This window comes from Melanerpes formicivorus, unplaced genomic scaffold, assembly GCF_026170545.1.
Source record: "Melanerpes formicivorus ecotype bairdi unplaced genomic scaffold, bMelFor1.0.p_v2 SCAF_25, whole genome shotgun sequence".
NCBI lineage: Eukaryota > Metazoa > Chordata > Aves > Piciformes > Picidae > Melanerpes > Melanerpes formicivorus.
The window spans coordinates 5,751,062-5,777,731 of record NW_027142377.1 but is presented as its reverse complement, the minus strand read 5'-3'; the positions used below and the strand labels follow the sequence as shown (position 1 = coordinate 5,777,731).

The 26,670-nt window shown below is 38.2% G+C and overlaps 1 protein-coding gene across 7 annotated transcripts in view; it reads right to left on the bottom strand.

The window, feature by feature from the left end:
- The window catches only part of TASP1 (taspase 1), a 79,661-nt gene that overhangs the window by 41,376 nt on the left and 11,615 nt on the right, over positions 1-26,670 (bottom strand). For 3 of the 7 annotated variants that reach the window (XM_068153145.1, XM_068153149.1, XM_068153152.1), the window contains exons 5-11: positions 25,211-25,331; positions 23,681-23,765; positions 18,270-18,349; positions 6,550-6,656; positions 5,428-5,517; positions 2,505-2,624; positions 1,536-1,614 (exon numbers count right to left, since the gene is read on the bottom strand). In XM_068153145.1, the coding sequence (XP_068009246.1) occupies positions 1,536-1,614; positions 2,505-2,624; positions 5,428-5,517; positions 6,550-6,656; positions 18,270-18,349; positions 23,681-23,765; positions 25,211-25,331 (682 nt within the window). Of the gene's footprint in view, positions 1-1,535; positions 1,615-2,504; positions 2,625-5,427; positions 5,518-6,549; positions 6,657-11,312; positions 11,387-18,269; positions 18,350-23,680; positions 23,766-25,210; positions 25,332-26,670 lie in introns of all 7 variants that reach the window. The other 4 variants (XM_068153148.1, XM_068153147.1, XM_068153146.1 and 1 more) reach the window with 4 other exon arrangements.

The following is a 26,670-nucleotide window of genomic DNA, read 5'->3' as shown; positions in this document are numbered from 1 at the left end:
TGTAAACATTTCTATCTCCCTCTCACACAAACAGACTCTAAAGGAAAACCAGAAACAAGAATTTAATTAAACACCACTAGTCTGAATTTCAAATCACTGAATAAACAGATGGCCATGCTTCACAAGACCACCAGCAGTCCATTTCAATTAGCTGGAATTCACATTAATGTAATGGCATGAAAGCTAGAAGATTTGAACCAAAGAAGCATTTATTTATTTACATATAGATATGTGTGTGTGTGTGTGTGCACTTGCAATGGCTATAAATAGCATAACATTAAAGTATTTACCACTATATAAAATTAGTACCAGCAAAAAAAACAGGAGGCTTCTATTTAAGGCCATCATTAAACCCAGACATCTCCTTCAAGTGTATCATGATGCTTTCTGGTACTTGCACAGACTTCAAACCCAAATTAATGGTCTTCTCCTTAGCTTTTTGACAAAGAGCTTCTACTATTGGACTGACACTGGCTAAAGATTATGGCATAAACACTGCCAACATTTAAATATTTAAATAAATAGCTAAGTACTTATTAAACTAAAAGAAATTATGCCAAAAGATCTTTCTGACCCTTCTGCCTTCAGTACAACTTTCCTTTTCATCAGCACTGAAAGGGACACTTGCTACTTCTAACACTGAACTACTCAAATTTTCAACAGTGGAAGACAGACTTGAAGGGAAATTAGAAAGGTATTATGATTTCAAGAGCAACACAGGATGCAAATAACTGACAAATAAGCAGTAGCCTATATCGTGACATAAGCATTTATGAAGAAGCGTTACAAGTAGTTTTTCTGTTTGAGACTCTGCATACAGCTAGGGGAACAAAAAAAGAAAAACGACCCACAACACAAAAGAAGCAGTCAACAACAACAAAACAAGGAAAGAAGAAATGCAGTCCTTTCAACTGCTTTTATGTGAGAATTGCAAAAGAAAAGCAACTGCTGCATAGCTTCACCTTAAGGCTTCAGTATTCTACAATATCCATCCAGTACTGTGCAAGAATAGTTACCTATTCAAGACCTGTTCCAGACAAGATAAAAACATTTTGGCTTACATTCTCAAATCTTACACTGAGATATCCTCCTATTTTCATCCTCTGGCTGTTGTTTTGCTTGTTTGTTGGGGCTTTTTTTGTGGGTTTTGTCTGATTGTGTTGGTGGTGGTTTGGGGTTTTTTTTTGTTTTGGATTGGTTTTGTGTGGGTGGTTTTGGAGTGGCTTTGGGGGGGCTTTGTTGTCATGGGTTGGTTGGTCTGGGGTATTCTGTTTTGTTGTGGGTTTTGGTTTTTTCCCCCCCTCTAATTTTCACTATTTCATTCCTCTTGCATTTACTTATCTGTTGACAAACTTGTTTTCACAACTGGTATGTCCAGTGCTCAGGACTCCAACTGACCAAACAGCTCTACGTGATAGCTAGCTGACAGGCATTGAATGAACAAAATACTTCAGTGCAACCAGAAGCCCTGAGATTTCCAAAGAATACAGAAAATGATAGCAACTTTTTGAAATATTTATAAAAGTAGTAAATACCTGAAGTACTCACAGCAGTGGAATAAGGGGTACGAGCTCCTGTATTTTCAGCCCAGCAGCCACAACCATAAAGAGCTGCCTAAGGAAAAAAGTGCATCTTTCATAAATTTAACTATACAAGGGGTTTGGGTTGGTTCCCAATCAACAACAAAACTCAATCAACCTCTAAACCAACAAAAAGAAGAAACCCAAGATAAATAAGAAAATCATAACAGTCAAAATTGCAATTCCTATCCATTTTGCTCCATCTTTTACTATTCCTCAGAACTGAGTGATTATCATAGCTACATCACATTCTAACCTATATTGACAGCAAAAATGAAGGCACAGATATCAAAATGCAGAAATAGTTCTGGCTGTTCCCTATTGATATGAAGTCCCTTCCACTATGCTGTTGTAAAACAATATAAATAAAATATAAATAAATTTTGAACACATTTCAAAAGAGAGCTGCTTTTAGGGCAGTGGAAAAAATCAAGCAGAAATCCAGCTGTATATCAACGGAGTATGACGCTTCTGATACGCCTCAATGTTCCCCCACCTCATAACAATAAGGAACATGTATCTGATGTGCTCTTTTGATATCTACATCACTTCCCCCAACTCACAAGATCATTAAACTTCCCTATATATTGATGAAACTTCCCTATATATTGATGAAAATCATATATAAAATCATATGAAAATCATATATAAAAATTATCTAAGCATTGAATAGATTTTTGGTGGTATTAAGGAGGTATTTAAGTCCAAAAAATTAACTTATTAATAGTTATGGTGAAGGATAGCTAACTATCAACTTCTTACCTATCAATATTTTATAACAGTGATATAGGACACCAAAACCAAAACTTGCATTCCAATGTAATGACAGTGCCTTCAGAGTTTAATGGGAAGGGAGAACATCAGTTTGCTATCACAGCTCTTGCTTAATGTCATGTCATTATGAAGGAAAAAAGTTATAATCACCTGACCGACTCTTCCAGGATGCTTTAGTGCTAAACCTCCACTGGAGACAGCAGCAGCAACATTTCCTTCTTGGTCAACAACAACTGCACCAACTGTATCCAATGTTCCCAAGTCATTCTCCTGTAGGACACACAAACAGAAACAACTACTGAAATCAGCTTACTGAAGTTAAATTACACTTCTTAGCAGTGTGCAAACTAATGTGCACAAAACCAAGTGGCAGGCTGATCAATAAAACAGATTGGATCTCCATGCATATTGTTCCAATTGTGCTGCCTGAGAAATGACTTGGCAACTCATACCAAAGATACCATATCAAAAAGCCTTTCCCAGAAGCTTCCAGATGGCATTTTCAGAAGCTCTGATCTTTAAAGATATATATACATTGAAAAACAAACCCAAAAACTTTGCTATCCTGAGTGAGACAAGCACAGATTTTTTTTCTCCCAGACCTATCCTTAATTTCAGCAATGCTTAGTGCCTCCCTGGTTGAAGAAAACCACCCTTCGTCCACTCTGGGTCACTAGGAAAGCATCCTCACATTCATTGCTTCTGCTCCCTTAACAGCAGAGATCTTTCAGCATCCTTTCCTGTTGGAAGCTCTTTGCCTGCTGTCTCACCTTGGATCATAGAATCAGTCAGGGTTGGAAGGGACCACAAGGATCATTTAGTTCCAACCCCCATGACATGGGCAGGGACACCCCACACTAGATCAGGCTGGACAGAGCCTCATCCAGCCTGATCTTAAACACCTCCAGGGATGGGGCCTCAACCACCTCCCTGGACAACCCATTCCAGGGCTTCACCACTCTCACAGTGAAGAACTTCTTCCTCATATCCAGTCTGGATCTTTCCACCCTCCCCCCACTTCCTTGATACATTGCATTTAGTCACTCAAGAGAAAGAGCAGTTTTCCTTTCTCTGCCTAGGCTTCCCATAGATGCTCTTCTCTGCAAGCCCCAGGCCAAGGCACTCAGACTTCCTGCCCAGTCATACACTTCTGATGAGACAGCATGCAGGGTACATAAAATAAAACACATAAACAAAACTTGATCCGTCAACCATCACATACTGCAAAGAGGAATGCTGCTGCACAAGCCCTCAAGGCTTTAGCTGGTCAATATTTACTGTGTAAAAATTTACCAGCATTAAAAGAATGCTACATAAACTTCACCAGGCAAACAATATCAAAGGATAATAAACTATTCACATAAATGCATACTTTCTGGACTAAAGATCCAGAAGGAGGAAGAAATAAACCCCAGCAAACTGACACCTAATTCTTCAACCTCAAATTATCAAGTTTTCATCATCTATTAAAATTTCCTAGGGCACAGGACATCACTTGTAAAGCAGAACTCTTAGGAGCTGCTTTCCAGGTTGTAAAGTTAAAAGAAAATTAGGGAATTCTTCCTTAACATCTCCCAGGACTGCCAGCCAGAACCTAACTCAGGTATTATTAATCCAGATAGAACAATATTATTCAGTAGATTGAAAAGATTTAAGCAGCAGAGCAGAGCTCACTGGAGATGCAGACTTGCATCCACAGAGGTTTGCAAGATCAGATTGGATAAAGCTGTTCCCAAAATGAATTGTCCTTCTCAAATCAAGTAGCAAGTATTTTAGAAGTCTCATTGTTCCTTCCTTCTGCACATAAAAACCCCTATAAAATAGTCACAAGGCCCTCAGGAAGGAATTTAACAGTTCAGAAGAGCTCTATCCAATGCTTGCTGGAAGATATCTACACACAAGATCTCTTCCCTCTCAACTTGAGATTGTTCTGACATTCCATGGAAAGTAATTACCACTAAATTTCACCTGTGAGTATCAAACTGACAAAATACAAAATTAATCAAGATTGAAGCAATTAACATTTACATGCTCTTTATCCGACTGTGCACACAAGTAAACAGGATTTTACATCTGATAACTGAATTCCTATAAAAAGAACAGATAAATCTTCCAGTACATCCCATGATGGCCCTTTAGAGAGTAAGTGAAAACAGAGGGGAGCACAAGCATGGATTGTGCTATTTGGAGAATAATACACCAACAATTAATGGTTTGGGTTTTTTAACATCTCAGATGTAAGGCTCTTGATGAAGCCCTTCTGTTGATTACAGTACTATTTAAGAAGGTGAGAGGCAACCTTTCAAACATCATTTTATTTATTAAATATTTTTAAAGTAATACTTATGAATTCATCTAAGTAAAGGGAAAATGCCACTATCCTGAAAGCACTGAGACAAATTCATACACAGCAACTTCAGGAAACATTTTCCTTTAGGGCAAGAGCATAGCATGACACACCCTCACAGCATTCTAATCTTGATGGAGTATGCATGACTATGCCAACATTCCCATGTCTGAAAAGAAGCAATTGCAGTCTACTCATACAAAGCTCCATGTCTAGCCTTTCCAGTTTAACATTTGGTGGGTATGTAGAAAAGGGACAGGGCTGCAGTCCCAAAGAGTGGCTAGTCATGAGGTCTGTGTTGATAGGTTGGACTCGATGATCCTTGAGGTCCTTTCCAACCTAAGTTATACTGTGATACTGTAATTAAAGCTTAACTTTGATGAGAGCCTTAATGTTCAATTTCTCCAGTATGTATATGGCTTTCATATAATTATTTTTAAAACTTTTATGAGAGCTCATCTTTGACAGTGTGAGTTTTGGGATGACAGCTGATGTGCTTCATCCTTGGCAAATGTCTCTTTTTCCAATAGCTTGGAGATAATTGTTCTGCTCATCTTTCATTTTGAACAAACTAAGCTTCCTGTAAGGCTGCAATTATCTTACATTCTGTGGATAACACAAGCAGTCCACATTGTTAACGTGGTTTGGTTTTCATCCACCCTTCACATGACAGGATGTGCCCAGTATGATGACAAAACTGGAGTGCTATGTTACTGGATTACTTACCAGCAAGTAGAGCTCTATTTGACCACCTCCTTTACCTACCATCACTGGCCTTTCGGGTCTCCCACAAGCGCTGCACATGACACTGGAGCCCTTGAAATTTCAAATTGCAGGTTGGTAAGCTCATGCATTGGCCTATGTTTCAAGCATTGACTTGCCCCTTATTACATGAACATCAGTATTATGTAGAGAACCCTCCTCTCTCAGTTACAACTTAACATCTTTGGTTTCATAAGGAAATACCTGACATCCTGCAAGCAGGAAAAGTTCCAAAACTAATAACTAACTTCTTCCCCCTCTATCCTTACTTTCCTCACAGGAATTCTCCTTTAAAATAGAAAAATTTCCCTGCTAGGGAAAACTTGTTATCCAAGAACACCAAAGAAAATATCTACTTAATTACTGGTTTGCATTTGCACAGACTACACAGAATAAACTTTTCTTGCCAATTCTCTGCCATCAATACATTATTTATATCAAAATATGGAACTACATAAGGCACTGTTCAGTCATCTTACCAAAGCAAAGACAAATGGTCAATTCAAAAGCCCACAGGCCCCAAATAAAGCACAGACATATAATTTCATGATCTATATGTTGATACTCAACAGTAAACAAACAAAATAACCCCATATTGGGTCAAAATAACTCTAGATCCAAACTAAGAGTAAGTGGAACAGAGGGAATTCCAATAACTTTGGAGTATAAGTAATATGGGCCAGGTCAATGCCAGACACACACACAAATGCACGTGTTTACCTACCTGACATTTCAAATTTCACCAACTCCAGCTCCATAATGCATTGTGTTCAGGAAACATTAAAAAGTGGGAAAGAGTGACAGAGATCCCAAGCTAAAAAATATGTTTCAGTAAATAATTATCTCTTTGTTTACACGTGGCATATGCCCAGTTCAAAAAGAGCAAAATGTTTTTCACGGCACAAACAAGATAAAAAAGTGACAGTCTGGTTTTCAAACAGCAAGGCAGAAAGCTTGAATTGCACTAACATTAAGATGCTCAAGAAGTGATTTCTGACACTACATTAGTCTCATCACATGACATGAAATTTATGAGCAACCAGCTGTAAGTGTAGGATGGCAACAAAATTTTAAACAGGAACTTACCTTTTCATGTGATTGTCTTCTTTTCTTTAGTTGAATGAGATCTGTTTCCACCTTTTCAGCCAACTCCAGCTTCCTCTTGTTCCTCTTAAAAGCTGCTAAACTAAACCCTATAAAAATGATTCAAAGGCATTTAACTAAGTATAATTTATTTAAACAAATATTCATAAGTTGACATTTTGGAGTTCTCACCCCCCTCCATTTTTACTGATGCTAAAAGCATCAATTAAAAAAAAAACAAAAGAAGAAAAAAATAGGTAAAAACTAAGTCTTTAAGTTTTAGTACAAAATGTTTACATAATTTCCTAAGTGAAAAAGTTTTTACTGTTTTTCAGCAACAGTGATGGGCAAAATATCTAGTAGAAAGAAGTTGCTGAACACATGGTAGCTACACTGATCTAAATATCCTTCTGCTTGGCTTAGAAACAGCACTGCACAGAAGAAAACAGAGTAAGTAGCTTGTGTTAAAATTACTGGGTTTGACTGCTGACAAATAAATAGATACCATGTGAGCTCCTCCTGATATCTGTAAAATTGGACTACTGTTTTACTACCTTAATTGCATGACTCTCTTTACCCATATATTTAAAGCCGTACAATAGCCTAACAACATGCATAAGTTCTATAATACAACACAACCCAAAGACCACCTAGGTCCTGAAAAGACAAACTTGTACTTTCCACATCTAAATTTCCACATTCAGAAAGGAAGTGTTCTCTGAAATGGAGCAAAAAATAAAACCTGTTATGCCTAAGAGACCAAAATAACATCTTCTCATTAGAGAAGTTTTTTGGGGGGGATAAGGGGAGGCAGATATTGACATATTTAAATTACTTTTGACTTAATATTGTCCACAGATGGTTTTAACATTCTCTTCAGCATGTAGAGGAAAGAAGGGGTGGGGGGGAATAAAAATGTTTTGTCACTTGTCAATCATGCAAAATGGAGCTATTGGGACAGCAGAGGTATGCACAAGTTAATCGACAAATTCAGTGGAAGTAAAAAAGCACAGGTTTCATTTTTAATCTATAAGCCTTAAAAAAAGACACTGTAAATAAAATTCTGAATATAGCTACATGACTATTATTCAGAATACTGGAACAGCTGCAAGAACAGTCTATGAATAAAGTCAATATTGCAGAGCCAACAGAACACAAAGCTTTCATTTACAGTTCTCATAAAGAACACAGACAGCGAGCATTTTACTTCTTTGAAACTTCCCCACACAGGTGCCAAAATCACCTAGTGAACTCTCCTTCAAACCTGTTTTCAAGTACATAAAATTGGACCTTCAACTACCACAGTTATTCAAGCATATAAGCTAAAAGCAATGAGAAAGCTGGCATTTCTCTCCAAAAGCATAATGAATACCAGTCTCTTAAAAATGTAAACACATATTAATCTGCCATCACCAAGAAAGGAACAGAAATGAGGTCCAAGATGTAAAAAACACTTTACAGGGGGGATCAAGCAAAGAATCATTTCAGTCTAGTACTAATGAGGCATGGGGAGGAACAAACAGAAAAACCTCAAATGGATAAAGACTTCATTAAACCTAACTGCCCCAAAAAGAAAAAAGTCAGTACATTGTTTTTAACAGAATTTTAAAGCAAGAGAAACTGTAAGTTGACATAGCTACCATAAATATAGTGCATACCTAGAGTCACAATACGGGTGGGTGAGTAAGAATGGTGGCTAGCATTGGTATTCATGAAAAGTAGGTATTACATAGGGATAAACATGCCTAAGTCTAAACATGCTATTGTCTCCTGCCAATTCAAATAAAAGCTCTGTACCTAGAGAGGCAAGACAAATATGAGGGTGCAGGATCTCATACATGAAAACCAGAACACAAGTTTTCCTTGTACTCCAGAATCTAATGCTTGTGGTGCCCTGAAACATTCTGCATTTGTATGTTCATTAGTTCAAATATATGCACAAAGATCACATCAAAACCATAGGGCACGTGGGCTAGCCCCACACTGCAGTGTCAGTTACACAGACAGCTGCTATATGGCTTCTCAGCAGCAATCCAACTATACCTGGGTTGCTACTTATCCTGCCATTTTTTCCACAACACATGAAATTCACTAGGTTTAAGAGAGATGTTTCATTCATTGAAGGCCTCGGTTTCTAGCTAAGCCATCAAATAATCTTCACATTTTACCTTGTGCTTTAAGTTTCAGTTTGTCTTTCCAAAACAAGACAAACACTGAAGATTCACTTTGAAGGATCTAACTGTTCACAGTAACTTCTTACCTGCAAGTGTCCCAGCCCATGACAAGGAGGTTGGTACTAGATGATCCTTCCAACCCTAATAATTCTATGATTCACAACTCCTCTAGGCCCCTATTCCAATACCTGACCAACTTTCTTTAAAAAAAAAAAAAAAATTCAAAAAATTAGTTAAAATCTTGCATGTTCTAATTTACATTACTATCCCCATGCATCAGACATGACCCTACCCAAGAAATTCCTCACTTAAATGCACAACCAGAACCAGCTAGGTTCAGGAAGCTATCATGTTTCTCTATTAAAATAGCCAAACTTCCCCAGCTTCCTCTATCCTAATAGCTACAAAACTTAATCATCAGCTCCTATCATGACAGATAATGTAATGTTTTTCACATTGGAAATGTTATACTGTTTCATTAGAAAGATATTAGTGCTACTCATGGCTCTGTAGTTCCAGAGGACTGGAGCATCGCTCTTACAAGGAAAGACTGAGAGACCTGGGGCTGATTACTGTGGAGAGGAGAAGGCTGAGAGGGCACCTTACCAATGTCTACAAATACCTGAAGGGTGGCTGTCAGGAGAATGGAGCTAGTCTCTTTTGAGTAATATCCAGTGATAGGAGGAAGGCAATGGACATAAACTCAGTCACAGGAAATCCCATTTCAACATGACAAAACCTTCCGTACTTTGAGCATGACTGAGCACTGCAACAGGCTGCCCAGAGAAGTTGTGGAGTCTCCTGCTCTAGAGATCTTCAAAACCTGCCTGGACACATTTCATTGATACATACCCTAAGTGGTCCTGCTCTGCAGAGGGATTGGACTCAGTGTCTGGAAGTCCCTACCAATCCCTACCAGTCTATGATACTATTGGAAAGACCTCAGGGTCATTTGTGAGGGGTGGGGAGTGGATTATTTGGGTGAAATTCTTTTTGTCGGGGGTAGTTTTTCAGTATTGTGCATCCCATCACAAAGTTACTTACATGAAAAGACAAAAAAAGTATCAGTTCAATCATCTTTATTCATTTTAGCATGAAATGTCATCTTTCCCTAGAGCAGACATTCTTGCTCTCATGTTACACTCAGCTTCACAAGAATTATTAGTATTAACTTTCATGTGAAAGTTGAGGATTTTATTTTAGCAAGGCCTGATGAATAATTGCCCTTATTTATAGAAGATAATAATTATTAGTGATTATCAGCTCCTCTCAGCAAAATCAAAGTGACCAAAGAATGCCAGCTTGTAAAACCTAACCTATCAATTTACCTTTTTACCTCTGACGTTGATTTAATTGATCACATGAAAAACACAATGTCTTAAATCTTAAATTTGGCCATTTTTCCCCAAAGTAAGAGAATACAGTACTGATCGACAGCTGCCTAAACATGAGCCAGCAGTGTGCCCAGGTGGCCAAGAAGGCCAATGGCATCCTGGCCTGCATTAAGAATAGTGTGGCCAGCAGGAGCAGGGAGGTCATAGTGCCCCTGTACTCTGCTTTGGTCAGGCTGCACCTTGAGGACTGTGTCCAGTTCTGGGCCCCTCAGTTTAAGAAGGACATCGAAACACTTGAGCGTGTCCAGAGAAGGGCAACAAGGCTGGGGAGAGGCCTTGAGCACTACCCTGTGAGGAGAGGCTGAGGGAGTTGGGATTGTTTAGCCTGGAGAAGAGGAGGCTCAGGGGTGACCTCATTGCCCTCTACAACTACCTGAAGGGTGGTTGTAGCCGGGAAGGGGTTGGTCTCTTCTCCCAGGCAACCAGCACCAGAACAAGGAGACACAGTCTCAGGCTGCACCAGGGGAGGTTTAGACTCGAGGTGAGGAGGAAGTTCTTCACCGAGCGAGTCATTCGTCATTGGAATGTGCTGCCCAGGGAGGTGGTGGAGTCACCGTCCCTGGAGGTGTTCAAGAGGAGATTGGACGTGGCACTTGGTGCCATGGTCTAGTCATGAGGTCTGTGTTCGTAGGTTGGATTCGATGATCCTCGAGGTCTCTTCCAACCTTAGTTATACTGTGATACTGTAATAGCAAGTGAAAGGCTGCCTGCCCTCAGCTTATTCCTCCCTTTGCTATGTTCTGTCTACACAAAACCACTATAAATGCCATTAAACTTGCTGGTATTCTGGTTGCTTTGTCTTGCTCTACTAGTGACAAAAGAAACTAGAAAACACAAGCATGCTTCAGCCTGGAAAAATGAAAGACAAAAATTAAGGCTTTCTGAAAACACCCGGTGAATCTGCTCCTCGACAAGTAATATATTATGGGGTTTTAACGTCAATAAAACATTTCACAAACCCAAAGAAAAAAAATTAATCCAGGATTCAAATGTGCTCTGTTAATGGTGCATAAATAACATGGAAAAATAACCCACTGAAAATTTATTTTGAAAATAAGTGCAATGAACAGCAGGAAACCCCTGAAGACAGATGAAGTTCATAACTCATATTAAAGCTAAAACAAAAACTCAACTTTGTGATTTAAGGATGCTAAGAAATTTGGTTTGTCCTAAATGACAGTACAAAAAACACTCTCACCTTCTCCAACAAGACAGCTTATTCCAAGGTTGAGAAGAGGAAAAGGACACAGTGTTGAAGACAGGCATGACTTCCTAAAACAAATGCAATATATAGCTACATCAGCCTCATGTGCCTAGGCCAAGAAGAAAGGGAAGCAAGAAACGTAGATCTTATTGGCTAGGGAGGGGAGGAAAGTAAAAAAAAAACTAAAAATAAATGGCAGTAAAGGAGTAAATGACATTTTAATTGGAAAAAATTTTGCATCACAGCCCAGAGGTATTGCTGTTGGAATCTACGGAAAGGTATTTAGTACAACACCCTTGGATTTTGCTCAGGAATGAAAAAGTTTACATCAAAACCAAGTATGTGCTTTCAGATAAAAGTCCCTGACAATTACTACTCTACAGAGCAGCACATATGCTCAAACTAGCATTTAAAGGAATTGAGTCTCAGGAGTCACAGAGGACAACCAGAAATTCTGTTTTGCTTTACTGTTCATGTATACACTGTTATCTGTTCATGTATACACTGTTATAAATAAAACTACTTCAGAGCTTCTGGGAAAGGAAGGGAAAACAAAAAAACAAACAAAAAACCCCCCACAAAACCAACCAAACAAACCAACAAGAAAAGAGCAAGAAAACCCCCCAGCTTTACAGAATGTTTGTCTATTGGTATTTATATGCCATGCTCAGGCCTCATTCAGATTAAAGACATGGAGCAACTGATAACAGAAGCATACCAGAACTAGAACATTATTAAAAGCTTAGGACTCCTGTCTCACATTCATAGTAGTCTCACATTTGCTCACATGTCCCTGCAATGATGCAATGGAATGGGCTGTCACCATAAGAACAAGTAATCCTCAAGAACTCGAAAATTTGTCCTCCACGTTCTCCCTTCAACCATACAAGGTACCAAAAGGATCTACCCACGTGCTCTGTAATTAAATGTACTGCATTCGGGGTCCAACTGTGCTAGACAGCAGAAGCACTGGGTGGAATACACACTCTGGTGACAGCAGAGTTGTTGAAATCAAGACAAGTACATAGGCTTGCTGTGGAGAAAGCACAGTGGCTGAGAAAAGAGCAGGTGGAAGTAGCTCTACTCAACACCACTTGCCTGCATGAGAGGTTGGGATTACTGGATGTGGTGTCAGAATGCATGCTTGATAATATGATCTTTTCATAAATGCACAAGAAAACTCTCACAGATCTATGTTGCTCAAGGTTAAGACTGTCACAGATGTTCCAATTTTCAAAAGGTTCCAGTATTACTGGGTACCCTGATGAGTAATGGAATTAAGGTCTTGTGGTCCTAACACATTAGCGCAAGATCTGTCTCCCATATTATCATGGCTAGACAATAAATGCAGCTTTTACGTAGCCTTTTTACATTGCTGTCACCACAAAGAGATGAGAAAAATCTCAGCAAGCAGGTCAGTAGAAGAAAAAGTAAGATCACTGGTCTCTGAGTCTGTTCAAAAATGCCATCTGTGTGCCACTTGTTTGTCATAAAACTGCCACATCGTTACTTGTCTCTTGTACTAATCTTGTTGGCACTCTGGCAGTCTGATCATTCCCTTTTACCATTATACTACGTACAAGTAAAAATTCAACCAAAAAGCTTGACAGTTTTATTATATAATGATAAGGTGACTAAGGAAATGAAAGACAGCTGTATCCCACATTCTACATAGCTCTTCAGAAATTCTTCCTGGTCGGCTTTTACAATCCATTAGAAATTATTCAGCAATCGAAAGTAAAATTCTTAGAGAGAAAATTAGGATGGTCCTATTTGTGGAGTCCTTGAAACTACTAAATTGTACATACAGAACAAAATGCAAGAGTAAAACCGACACACATCTACTTGTTAACTCCCATACTGTGTACTTTAAATAGCCCCGTAGCTGACAAGGTACTTATTACAATAGACTAACATTTCTTGCCCCAAATTAATGCAAAATGTTTGTAGTAAAAAGCCCATGCTTCCTTACAATTCCCATGCTTTTCTAAGCCACATCTCTTCCCCTACATATTTTCAGGAAACAAATACAAATTTCTGCCACCACTAAATTACAAATGAAGTTCAGGACAATACTCCAACCTTACAATTTACACTGGTGCAACAGCAAGCTGGAAACATGAAGTCCAATGTCTGTATCAGATGCCTAAGAAATTATTATGCAACAAAACATTATGCAATTTATGAGTGTTCAGCCATCATTATTTAAAAGCAAAATGTGAAGTTTAAGAAAAGCCTAAGAATACTTTAAAATCTTTGAAGTACAGACTGAGCTCTAACCCATCACATAGCACCCCCTGGCAGACATTTCTTATAGTCCATTGAAAAAAACAGAAAGGATAACTCTCTGCATTTTATCTTTCTACTCTGCATTAAAAGAGAATGCAACTATTGGAGAGGAGCAAATTAAAAAGGAGTATGTTAACAAATTAGTTAACCCACAGGAATTAAAATGATCCTGTGAAGAATTCTGTTGAGCTGTTACTAAAATGAATGGCACAAATGAAAATAGACAGACAACAAGAAATTTAATTTTAAACAAAGCTATCTTAAATGACAAATTAACACCACTTATGCTTGTGCTGGGTGCAAAGACTACCAGAGCTACTTCCCATGTTGCTGTACTTGAACAAGAGACAGCAACACGAATGGGGCAGGGGGAGAAATACCCCTGCACTTTGCATCAAAAGTATGTTACAAAAAGAACTTCTCTTTCCCAGAGCACTACTATCGTAAGAAGAATTCAGGGTAAACTCTTGCTAGACAAAGAACTTCTTACTACTTCCTAGAAAGAAAGAAAAATACATCTCTTTATTCCAACAAGCAGCCTTTCCTGCTCCCTGGAAGATTTTCATTCAAAAGTATCTTCCAGGTACTTCAGCCCAGCTTTTTTCCTGGCTAACTTACAGCCGCTCTGTTGGCTGCACGTAGCTGTTCAGACTTCTGCAAGTGAGACTACAATACTGTGTTTAGTTCCAGGGAGAATTTAAATCATGTCTGCCATTTTATTTTTTTAATTATTATTGTTACTTTAATTACCAGTGAAACACAGGCACTTACCAGAACTCATTTACTTTGCATATTATGGAACAGAAGTAGCAATTTTCATTGTTAGAAGACAAGCATCTTCTATCTGAGAGAAACCTCTTAGCTTCCTAAAATCAGATATGCCTTTCTTCCCCCAAACCCTTGAGTTTCTCTTCTGATCTCTTTCTCACTCTAAAAACAAAGAAACAAAACAACCGTCTAAGCCACTACCCTGGGTCACTGACTGAACCTTGCAATTCCATAATTCCACAGTTCCAGCAATATGGCAAATGTTTTCCTTAATGCAGTAATAGCAAAGAGAACTTGGAAGCAGGATGAGGTTTAAGGGTTTGGAGGAGAAGCAGACTAGGTAAGTAATACTGATGTGCAGGGAGACATGTAGTGTCACTGAAAGAATGACAATCTGTATGACACATGAAGAAAAGGCTCTCCCTCATTAAAGCAGACATAAGGTAGAAGGGAATATCCTTCAATAGACAAAATTGGTTAAAAAACAGAAACCACAGGAGTAAATAACTATCTTGCTAGAAGTGAAATGCCAAATCATCTTATAGTAGAACCCACTCTGTTCAACGTGATGGGGTTTTACTGTTGACACTAAGTTATTCAAGACAGTACATGAACTTGAGTAAAGAACTCCGAGTAGTGACCAGCAGATATTCAGCAACCTCAAAATAATGAAAGTGTAGTTTTTCATACATTCTGTAATAAAATGGTAAAGTTTTTTGCAGATACTAGAAATTAATACAGCCTCAACACAAAAGCAACAATTTCAAGGCAGAAAATAGCACTGATTATCTCCTTGTATGCAGGAACCAGTCAAGACTCAGGAATGTAGCAAAGGGTAGGGAAAGGGAAATATGTATTTTCTCTGTTCCTTAAGCATCATTTGTGGCTGCTCTTGTATTCCAATTATCAAGCTATCTGAATCCAGTGGAGCTGCTTTTTTTCCTTATGTAGTGAAGTAATTACGTTCACTTCCACTGTTACAGTTACACGCTTGCTTCCTTCTCTTTGCTTGGAAGACAACATTGGAAGCAACTACAGGATGCTGTTTTACACCATGTTATCTTTGTGAAATCAGTTCTTTTGCATCTACTATAGGTTGAACAGAAAATTTCAGATATATAATGAAAACATACACAGAAAAAATCAGATATATAATAAATACATACACTTTGAACATTTATCAGAGGTTGCATGACATGGTAAATTAGCATTTCTAAACTGTACATGCAACACTGATAATTTTCAAAGCAGTCTCTCTAGGACAGGGTAACAAAGCTCTATCATAAGCTAGCATGAGCAGGAATCAAACTCTAGTACGGGCAGGAATTAATAAATTCAACTTTCTTGCATACTGTAGGCAATACAGACAGATCACATGTCATAAAATAAAATCCACCCACTCATTACACTGGAAAGTCATCACATTTCTATGAACAGTAGAAATCCCATTTCCTTGCATGCTTGGCAAACTGAAGAAGACAAAGCAGGTGAGCTTTGACATAACCTTGATGTAGTTTAATAAGTAACATAGTTTAAAACATCATTTCATTTTGGTGCTCAGATATTTCAATAGTTCTGAGAGAATTATGGAGTGTGACCACAAAGCTGATCATGCAGCTTTCTTTGTAACTGAACAGAGAACTTGTGTCCACACAAAACTCGCCACACAGCCTTACAGCATGTTTAACATGACTCTTGCCATCTCAGAAAAAAAATCAAGACAGCATAATGTGACTTCAAGAATATGTTTTCCACATGCAGTACAGAGGAGCCAAAACATATGCACCTTGTTCTCCCTGCTAATACCGACTGCAAGTATGTGTCCGGTGCTTGGGTCAGGCAGTTTTACGGGGTTGGGTTTTGTAATTAAATTACTGAAGATTTTTCTGATGTTCAGCAATTACTTCATTCTACAGAGCTATTTCACAGGCCCATAATTTCAAGTAAATGTACCTCCCATTCTCTATGCAAGCTCTATCATAGCAATTGGAGCAAGCATGGCAAAAAAAAAATCTCCTGCATTTTGAAGTTTGTTACGCTATTCAGTGCAGCATCACATTTCAGATGAGATTCTCTGTGGTTGCCTGGAAACAACATTTCTCTTTGATTGTAATTTCTGAAGACTAGCTTTCTCTCCCCTAGTAACACTAGAAAACACAATTTTGGCTTTCTTATATGTTAACTGTAAGACAGCTTACAACTTTTCTTCAGCTGTAACAATCCTATGTCGTCACACATGGTACAAATGGTTATCTTCCAGCCTTACTGACCAGAAGTCTAGGTATTAAAAGATTAGCTTTTCTAAGGACTGGTATGAAATCCAAAGTGTATCATTTTCTAGAACTGATTTTGCAGGTTTTTGTTTATTCTTTGCTGTTGTTGGGGGTTTGTTTTAAAGAAAAAATAATAAAATCAGATATACTAACTAACATCAGTAATTATTTCTTCAGCATGAATTAATAGTCTGGGTTAGGTAAATCGAACTAGCAGTAGTCATCCTTATTTTAATACCATAACATAGAGGTTTGCTCTGACTAGTAAGGTATGATCTGGCAATTGATGTTACAACCTAATTCTCTGTCACAACAGAAACACTGGTACTAGAAACAATAGAGACTTTTGTGCATGCAACCACAATTAGTCAAGAAACCTTCCTTCTGGAGTGTCTCCTACACTGAAGTAACAACTTAAAAACAATGAAACAAATAAAAAGTCAAACACTAAAACCTTTAAATGGTTTTACACTTTCTTGTCACAGAAATAAAAGTGCTTTGCTTAAATGAGCCCAAAAGTTGTTCTGCAAATGCTGCTCTGGACAGCAGATTGAGAGGACAAAAGCTTCAGTCACATGGAACTAGAAATCACAACTTCCTGTTCAAAATGAAATCTATCATGAGCATGAGCAAGTAAAATGTGGCCACCGTTCCAGGGGTTACATTTAAACACTGACTATTAGCAACTTCAAACTGCAGTTTCTGGATATTTATCTACATTTAGAACTCGACTGAATAAAAGCCTTAAAGGGAGCCCTGGGTTTCAGTCCTTGGGTTAGGGACTTCTCCTATTTTATGCAGTAATACTCTTCACTGTAAAACAAAAATGTTCTGTGTTCTCCTTTTTCTTTGGGTAACGTTCTCTGCTTTCTTTCCTGCCAAACTTCAACAGGAAGTCAAGGGCATGTTCTCACCCACAGCAAACTGGGATTAACAGCACTTCCCATAAGGGAAGAACAGGAAAGGGAACCACATCCTCCTTCCTATGGAAATTTTTTGCCTAGTTTACAGATAGTGTATCAACACAATTAAATCACTTCTTGTATTTTTAGAAAAACTGTTTTTAAGAGACCTGACTACTGCTAGTCTACAGTGCAAGTCCATCTTCTGGGTGGAGTTATTCCACTTTATTAGAAGATGCAATGCCTACCCAGGTTGAAAAAAAAAAAGGCGGCAAATTAATTTGACAGCCTGCTTAGATCAGATCAATTCTGGACCAATCAATCAGAGATGAGTGTAACTGTAGAATCTGAGAGGTAAACTACTGAATTTAGATACACTGCTAGCCGGTATAATTCTGAGATGGACCTCAACTGGAGATTTGCAGGACTGAGGTGTTAAAAGAGCCTACATTTTAGTAAAAGAAGTATTTCATTATATTTAATCTTAGAATTACAAATGCATTTGATGTTGCTAAAATGCACCTGAAGTAATGGTTGACAATTTTTTTCTAGTTAGATATTAAATAGAAAATTATAAAACTTAGACCATCCTTATAGACCATAAAACCATAAGCTACTTGAAGGTTAAGAACAGTGAAGTGATGCACGCCTCAAAATACGAGGCACCATTTAAAACGACTCTCTCCTGTTCTTCCTACTGACACCACCAGTTTACTCACTTGTAGCCATGATACCTGGAGGACATGCTGGTATCCCGTGATCAACTGCCCATCTGTAAGCTCCTTCACCAACTAAAAAGCTAGGAGACACAGAAGAGGGAGTTTAAGCAAAGCCATATAACAAATCCCCCTTTTCTTGCAATTATCTTTTTCTGCTTGGTTTGGTCATTTAAAACTTGTAAGCTGTCTACATTTCACAGCAATGTCAGCTAGAATTACATCTGGCAATCTGTGTAGTTTCACTAAAAGACTACGCAGCACTGATGCTTCGTATTGGATAAAAACAAGTGCTATTAGATTTGGAATTAATTACCAAATAGCACCAGCTTTTAATTGCAGCTATAACAGGACAAAATTGTCTGAGCTCTTGCTCTCTAACAACTTAGCAAGATGCTGAAAACCAACAACATGGGATGAAATGAGGTGGGAATGGTAAGGAATTTCCAGTATAGTCAGGCAATGCCACAGGAATATCAGGTATTTTGAGATGTACAACACAAGTGAGAAATAAGCCTTACTGAGAGGGATGAAGGTCTACCTCATGGAGTTTTATCAAGCATTTGCAAATGAGAAGTCTACTGAATTTTTAATAACCTTGCAGGGAGTGGGAATCAGCACTGAACACTTTATAGTACTGAGACAGTACACGCTGCTGTGACACTGAATGACAGCAAAAAAGAAACACCACCATAGACATAGAACTTTCAAGGAGAGGAAAAACAAAAACATGCCTCAAAACCTAAGTCATGTGATTTTCACTTTGCTCACACTTGTGTTCTTAACTCCTAGATTCCTCTCCCTCCTGTATAAGATAGGCAAAAAAGTATTTTCCAGTTCTGGTCCCACAGAATGAATTAGATTAATTGAAACTGGAATCTAACTGAGGTCTCATAACACCACTGATAGTTTTAAAATGTTTGAGTTTGGATATCTTGAAAGGACAGCACAATCACAGGGAAAAAAATAAAACTAACAGCTGACAAAAACCAACCAACCAAACCAACCAAACAAATAAGAATAAATCAATACTTAGGATCTCAGTGCTTTGTCTGTACTACCTATACTGCATCTTCTATAAATTGATACAAAATTGATTAGCAAGAGACTCCTACAGGATATAGAGCATGAACTCAGTCCTGCAGGTAGTCAAATATGTGTCACCTAAGATTAAACACTCTTCACACCATCTCTTGAATTGCCCTGTGTTCCTGTTCAGCACACAGCTCCACACACCACTCTATCAGCCACAGATGACAGGTTGGCAAGAGAGTAAGAGACAGCAGTCAGGCACTAGGTAGCTACTTTAGTTACCACGAGAATCATCCATGTAACCATGCAGAAAGGATGCAGCAAGCAACAATGAACAGGGCAATACTTTCAGCTGACAAACTCGAAATTACCTCTAAACAGCTACCACCAAGCTTGATTTATTGGGGGCAAGGCAAAACAGGGAATAAAGCCAGTGGGCTACAGAAAACAGTCAAATCCCCACTAAGTTTCAAAATACAAACTTCCAAATTGGGGGGGGGGGGGGGGGGGGGGGGGGGGAGGGAGAGGGGAAGAACAAGACAAAGGATAAATGGGTTTCTGCTCTGCTACTCTGAAAACAAGATAAAAAGATCTTTCTTGCAAATACATCAGAGAACTCTGTAGCTGTTACAGGCTCAGAACACACAGATGATGAAAACATTCCCCCAGCAAGCTTGGATACACTCTTCTGTTACAGCCAAACTGGACCATATTAATGGGAAATGCCAAGTAAAAGTCTCTATAAAAGAGGGGGGTTTAGGCAATTTTCTCCAAGAACATCATTATTCTGGTGCCATCTGCTCCAAACAGGACCATTTCATTTGGGCTGTGGGAGACAAGGCCACACCAAGCTAAACAGAAGTCCCAGAAGAAGATGACGTTCATTAAAGGTGGTCAAGATGATCCCAACATGACAAATGCACTTTGCAACATTTACTACAAAAATGCAGCAATCACCCTGAGACTGTTACAAAGGAAAGATTGCTCTGAAGAAATACAGAAGAGAGACAGAAAGTGGTGCAAGTCTTCACTCTAGACACTTTCTTGACTATGTACACAATGTCCTACCTACAGTACTGTACAGCACTGAAGTGATCACAAATCCCTGCAAACCCAAGAAGGGAGAAAAAAAAACCCTAAGGGTTACTGAGAAAAAGATACAAACTTAGATATCATTTCTTTGGAGTTCTAAGAAAGCAGACATTTAAAGTAAGAATTGCACTACCTAATAAAGAGATGTAGATAAGCCTTTTCCCTCAAGAAGGTCAAGGCTACAGCATAAGAAATACGAAAATCTTCAAACTTATTACTCCAAAACATCTAATCCATTATGCTGGGACCAAATACCACTTCCAAAGATCCAGCATGCAGTTGTGCTTTCATTTGGTAAAGCTACATAACAAACAGGAATAACTTACATCATAATATGTAACATTTCCAAGTTCAGTATATTCTGTTCCTGCATACACAGGCAGGAAAAACATCCTGATAATATCAAGCTGAATAAAACAGGACACAGACTGAAGGACTGTAGAAGTTTCAACAGATGCATTAAGGGATTCCCTATTTTAAACTTTTAAAATTCAATTTGGAGAGTAGGATTCTGCATTTTAAACGCAGCATTGGTCCAGAGTGACACATTCTGCAGAGCACTCTACAGTAAAGTGGATACATCCATTAAGACATTAATCACTCCATGCAAATAAGCTTACCATTTCAGAATAAATTAATTCAGAATCATTACCATTTCTTCTACTAAAAAATCAGAAATATACCACTTGGAAGTGACTTTGAACTGTCACCATAATACTGGCTGTGTAAGAGGGGTAAACAGGCCAAACTAATTGCCTCTATCTGGTCTTTTGATAGACAAGAATCTCCATAATGCCACTTTTACTAATCTCCCAGCTCCCAAATTTTTCATGTGTGGTCAAATGTTCTGGCCAGAAAACATAAAGCTAGCTTTGATCATTCTATAGAAATAGTCTCTACCACTAGGTTTCATTAATGAGACAGGTTGTTAGGCTAAGCACTATCTTGAAGATGCCTTGACATGCTATTTGTCCATGAGAATCAAGATGAAACTTGCATACCTTTACAAATAAAAATCAGGTATTAAAATCCTGACACTTGGTACAAACGCCAAAATGCATCAGCTCTCTTGCAATGTGATCATGTATGTTCCCAGCTTGTGCAGGAATACATTTCAATCCCCAAACAACATCATGTCAAAACCTGCCTGACATGAAATTATCATCGCCTACAATGAACATGAGCTCTATCATTTTGAACTTGGGATATCCCAAATGAACAGGAGCATCTACAAAGGCAAGCCTAGAGCACAACCCATCACATCCCACTAGTATAGATTGTTTCCAGGGTAATTATTTTGCTCTAAAAGGAACGTGTGTATAAAATCCAGCATGGGGAAGAGGAAATGAAAAGACATACTAGGTACCTTAGGGCCACAACACTTGGACAATAAACTGTATGTGTTGGCTCCAAAGACAGTTCATCTCTTGCCTTGGAAGTTTAAGCTCCTCATCTTTTTAAAGAGCTGTTATCCAGGACCTTGCACAGGCACTGAAAGATTCAGTCTTGTCCTTCAAGGGCAAGAGGATATACTTTCTTGTCCATTCAGTTATTTTTTCAAATAACAGCAGCATAAACTAAGTAATGAAGTTACTGCAAATGTGCTAAAATGCCCAAGTGCTCCTCCTTGCAACACTTTGAGAAAAAGCTATGACAGCACATACAAAGTAAATGACAAGTGCTTGCTCCTGCAGTTGACTTCAGTACTAGATCTGGAACACCAAAAAACCCTACCTCTGATATAACTCTCTTCAATATACCTCAGCTAAGACCCACTTTCTCCTGACACTGGAAGAAATGAGCTACTAAAAGCAATAGAAATTCAAGTTCCTATTGTTTGGTTCTCTCGCTCATTACAGTTACTCCCTTCTTCACTAAAAAACAAAAAAAGAGTTTGAAATGTAAAATCTGCTTGCTGATAGGTTGGTTTCAGAAAGCCTTTTTTTGATCTTTGAACCTTCTTTACTGCACAACGGAACACTGGAAGAATGCTTTTCCTCACTGTTTAAACTGGAATGCTGTACCATCCACCTACCTACTTGCTAGGCTAATTTTGCAAAAGAATAAGATATTAAGGAAAGTAAAATTTAGTAATCTGAATATATGTATTTTAAACTACATAAATGCTGGCTTTAATACATCTATAAATATTGCGGTCCATTAGCTAGGAAGTGGCAGCAAAATTCTGCAATAGGTATGATAACAGCAGTCAAATAACATGAATGAATCATTCAAGTTCTCTTCTTGACAATTTAGGCTGCTAATGAACATAAGATGCTTTTATGAGTAACCAATTCTCACACATTTCTTGGATTCTTCCCAGTATGATCCAATAATATTTAGATTTGTTACACATTTAGTAGTTACCTCTTCCATTTAAGTTACTATTCCCATCTCAGTAAAGGAGTGCATGTTTTCATTATTGTAAATACCATTAAATCCATCTTTAAAATAACTTCCCTGGCTAAAATAAGAGGAAGTTACTAAACATTTTCACAGCTGCAAAACAAAGCCACAAAGGCAGGAAAGTGTGAATCTTTTGTTTCATGGTTTCATAGTTTCATTCAGGGTTGGAAGAGACCACAAGGATCATCCAGTTCCAACCCCCCTGCCATGGGCAGGGACACCCCACACTAGATCACGCTGGACAGAGCCTCATCCAGCCTGGGCTTAAACACCCCCAGGGATGGGGCCTCGACCACCTCCCTGGACAACCCATTCCAGGGTCTCACCACTCTCATGGTGAAGAACCTCCTCCTCACATCCAGCCTGAATCTCCCCACCTCCAGCTTCATTCCATTCCCCCTAGTCCTATCACTACCTGAGATCCTGAGAAGTCCTTCCCCAGCCTTCCTGTAGGCCCCCCTCAGATACTGGAAGGCCACAATTAGGTCACCTCGGAGCCTTTTGTGTACTTGTTAAAAACTATGTTACTTTTTTTAAAGGTAGATGAGGCAAAGGGAGTAAAATTTCATTTTCCTCTTGGTTTATTTAGGGGATTTGTCAAAATGTTAGAGCAATAAATGTAAAAATTCAGTATGAAGTAGCTGGAAACAAACAGACAGACAGAAATTATCACAAAACATTATTGCCATTTACAGTTCATTCTACCCTCATCTTCATCAAGCACATACAATGTTTCAAGAACAAAGTTTATATTCTTTTTAAATACACATTATCACTGATATTTAAAACAGCAGCAGCCTTCTTGGGATAAGATATAACCTTCAAATAGTTCATGCAGTAAAGATGAAAGACCAAAGTAAAGTCAATCATAACAAAGCAATTACCAGGGTGGAATTCTGCCAGCAGAGAGTTTTCCCTTCTGTCCTTCACACAACAATCTATTTGCAACTGAAACTGGATTCTTGATTCCTGAAAATACATATTAGCAAAAAATGGGAACAAAACATTAAAAAAATTCTTTCCACATAGGATTGTAGTGTTCACTTTGGCAACAGAAGTGACCTTCCTTCAATTTCTAAGGTTTTGCAAAGTCATTGGGAGACACCTTACATTACATCTCAATTTAGTAACAGCTTCATCAGTTTTTCCTTTGCATGTTCTACCAGTAGTGACAAGACCTTCTGTGGCACCACCACACCTTCTAATCAACACACTCCCCTCCTTTTGTTTCTTTTGAAAATAAAAGTTTGTATTGAAATATTCAGAGTGATATACCATAGAAATCTCAAACTGTATCTATGGCATTCTACAGGCCAAAGATATTTTATGAGCATTAATTTTTCAAGATGGAGAGAGCTTTATTTAGATCTATCTGGCCAGAACAGGGATTGCAACATTCAGGCTTAGCTTTCTGTCACTCCCTCATTTCCTCCTTACCCATGGTTGGAAGAATATGTTCTACCAAACAAGTCTTGAAATATATATCTAGAATAAATACTAACACTAAATATCTACATGAGGAAATTATTACCATGGATTAGAAGTATTTTAGGACAAAGAAATGTTGTCAGAAGAGCTAAGTCAAAAGTAACAGTCAAGGTTGCTTAATGTACTCATAACAAAACCTGAACAATCCCTATTTGGGACTGTATACCTATATGTATTTGGTACTGAAAACTAAAACAAGACAGAAAAAGGAGAAGCAACATAGTTTCCAGATTAAGTAAATCCCATATACAAATGTATCTAATTTTATAACTGTAACACCCAAAAGAGTAAATGTAACTGAGCAAGTCAGAGAAATTATAATTAAAAATAAAATCTGCTGTACAGAAAAGCTTATGTCCCAAGCAAACTGCACAACAGATGAGCAGCTCTGCCTACTCTCAAGAAAAGCATGACAGGCTTCAGTTTGGAGGTCAGAACCCTGCGTAGCCTTCTGACACTACAAAGGAAATTTCAGACCCCCAGAATCCTAATTTGAGCAATTTAACTGAGACAATAATATCAACTGACTTTATGATTAAATTATGTAAGAAGTTCTTTGAGGAAATTTAGAACAAAAAGAAATACAAAAGCATGGTTTACATGTTTGTCACCTTTTATTTACTGCATTTTATTTTTATACTTATTATATTGCTTTCATTCTACTAATTAATGTGGGCAAATTCACTCCCAATGTGAGTTTTCTGTCATATAATTGTTCTGAAAAGGATTATCACTGTACTAATACATTACAGAAAGTAAGTTAACACAAAACACTATTTCAGGAGGCAGGAATGTCTCCCCCCTTTTCTAAAATGGGGCATTGTTTACAATCTGTGTGTGTCCTTCCAAAAAGGAAAAAACCCAACACATCAATTGATCTTTGCACTTAAATCAGTAGTTAGCTTAACAATATGTAGTTAACATACCACTCAGTGCTCCAACTGCTCCAAAATTTAATGATTTTCCATCCATTATACTGGCATCGCATTCTATCTCCCCCAGAAGGTTTAGGTTAGACCCCAATCCTGCATTTGTAAAAGGAGAATCCTAAAAAATAAGAATGAAACATCATAAGGCCACATGCATAATACACTAGATCAACACTTTCATATAACTGATGACACTACTCTTGGTATGGTGCTCTTAATTCTAGTAGTTTCATCTGCCAAAGCAAAGTCAGCAATTTGAGCAGAGCAGCTTCAATTGATTTGTAATGAATACAAAAGGGAGCACAGAAAAAGTCACTTAGCTTTTCTTTGAAACGAGCAAGTAGTAAGTTCAAAGCATGTTTTGCAACATGTTGATTTTAGAGAGGCACTGTTAGAGTCACTAAAACACCATCTTCCTGAAGAATCATGGATACAAAGCACATGATTAATAGATAATCATGAAACAGATTGTAATCTCTGTTGACTTTATGCTACTTGTCTTTATTCTCTGCCTTTTACTTCTGCCTACAAGTAGCAGCACAAGATTTTACCCCACACCACAAGAGATCTTTGAATTCACTGTGTATATTTCATTATGTTGTCATTGTGTTCACTTTGACAGCTATACCTCACAGCAAAGAAGCAAATTTGAAAACATTTTAGGGTAATGAAATGCTTACACTTTAGTTCACAGGGAATAACTTTCCTTAGAAGGGTGAGAGCAGTAAGATTTTTTTAAAAGGCTGCCAAGATGATGGCCTTGGAAAGGTGGAAGACTGCAGAACAACCACTGGCTTAACTGACTTTGTTGCTCCACAGGCTCTACAAGTATGAAAGGGAATCAAGTCAGTGGAGTTCAGAACAAAAGGAGCAGAAAAGTGATGGAAGGAATCTGAAGGCAAACAGTGAATTCACTGGAGAACTAAGAAATAACAGGAATGCATTAAGATGAATAATGTTTACTCTCATTGCTGTCCAAATTTCCTGTCCATGAGTAATCAGAGTGCATAGACCCGCAAGTCTAGAGACAAATTTGTGAAGTTCTGCTCCCAAAAATATTTGCTCAGTGCATATAGTCAAAAGCATTAACAAAGAAGACTTTTGTGCTTTACAGATTTGTCACTGCCACAAAGCAAAGACAGCCCTTACATTAAAAGCACATCACAGCCAAATAAAGAAAATAAGAAGGACCCATCAGATGTCCTAGTAATGCTGTCTAGAATCCCTCTGTAGTCAAGACAAAGCTCTCTATCATCTGACAAGTGTAATGAAATGAAGGTAGCAAAAAGAAAAACAACTGTGGAACTAGTTAACTTTCTTTCTGAATTCTAGATGTGCCTGATGCTTTGACACAGCATCCTTCCCTGGCACAGCATCAAGGATGCACCAAGAGACAACTTAGAGGATTTCAAGGCAAAGGGAGTGCCACCTGTTTCTCCTTACAAAATACTACGGAA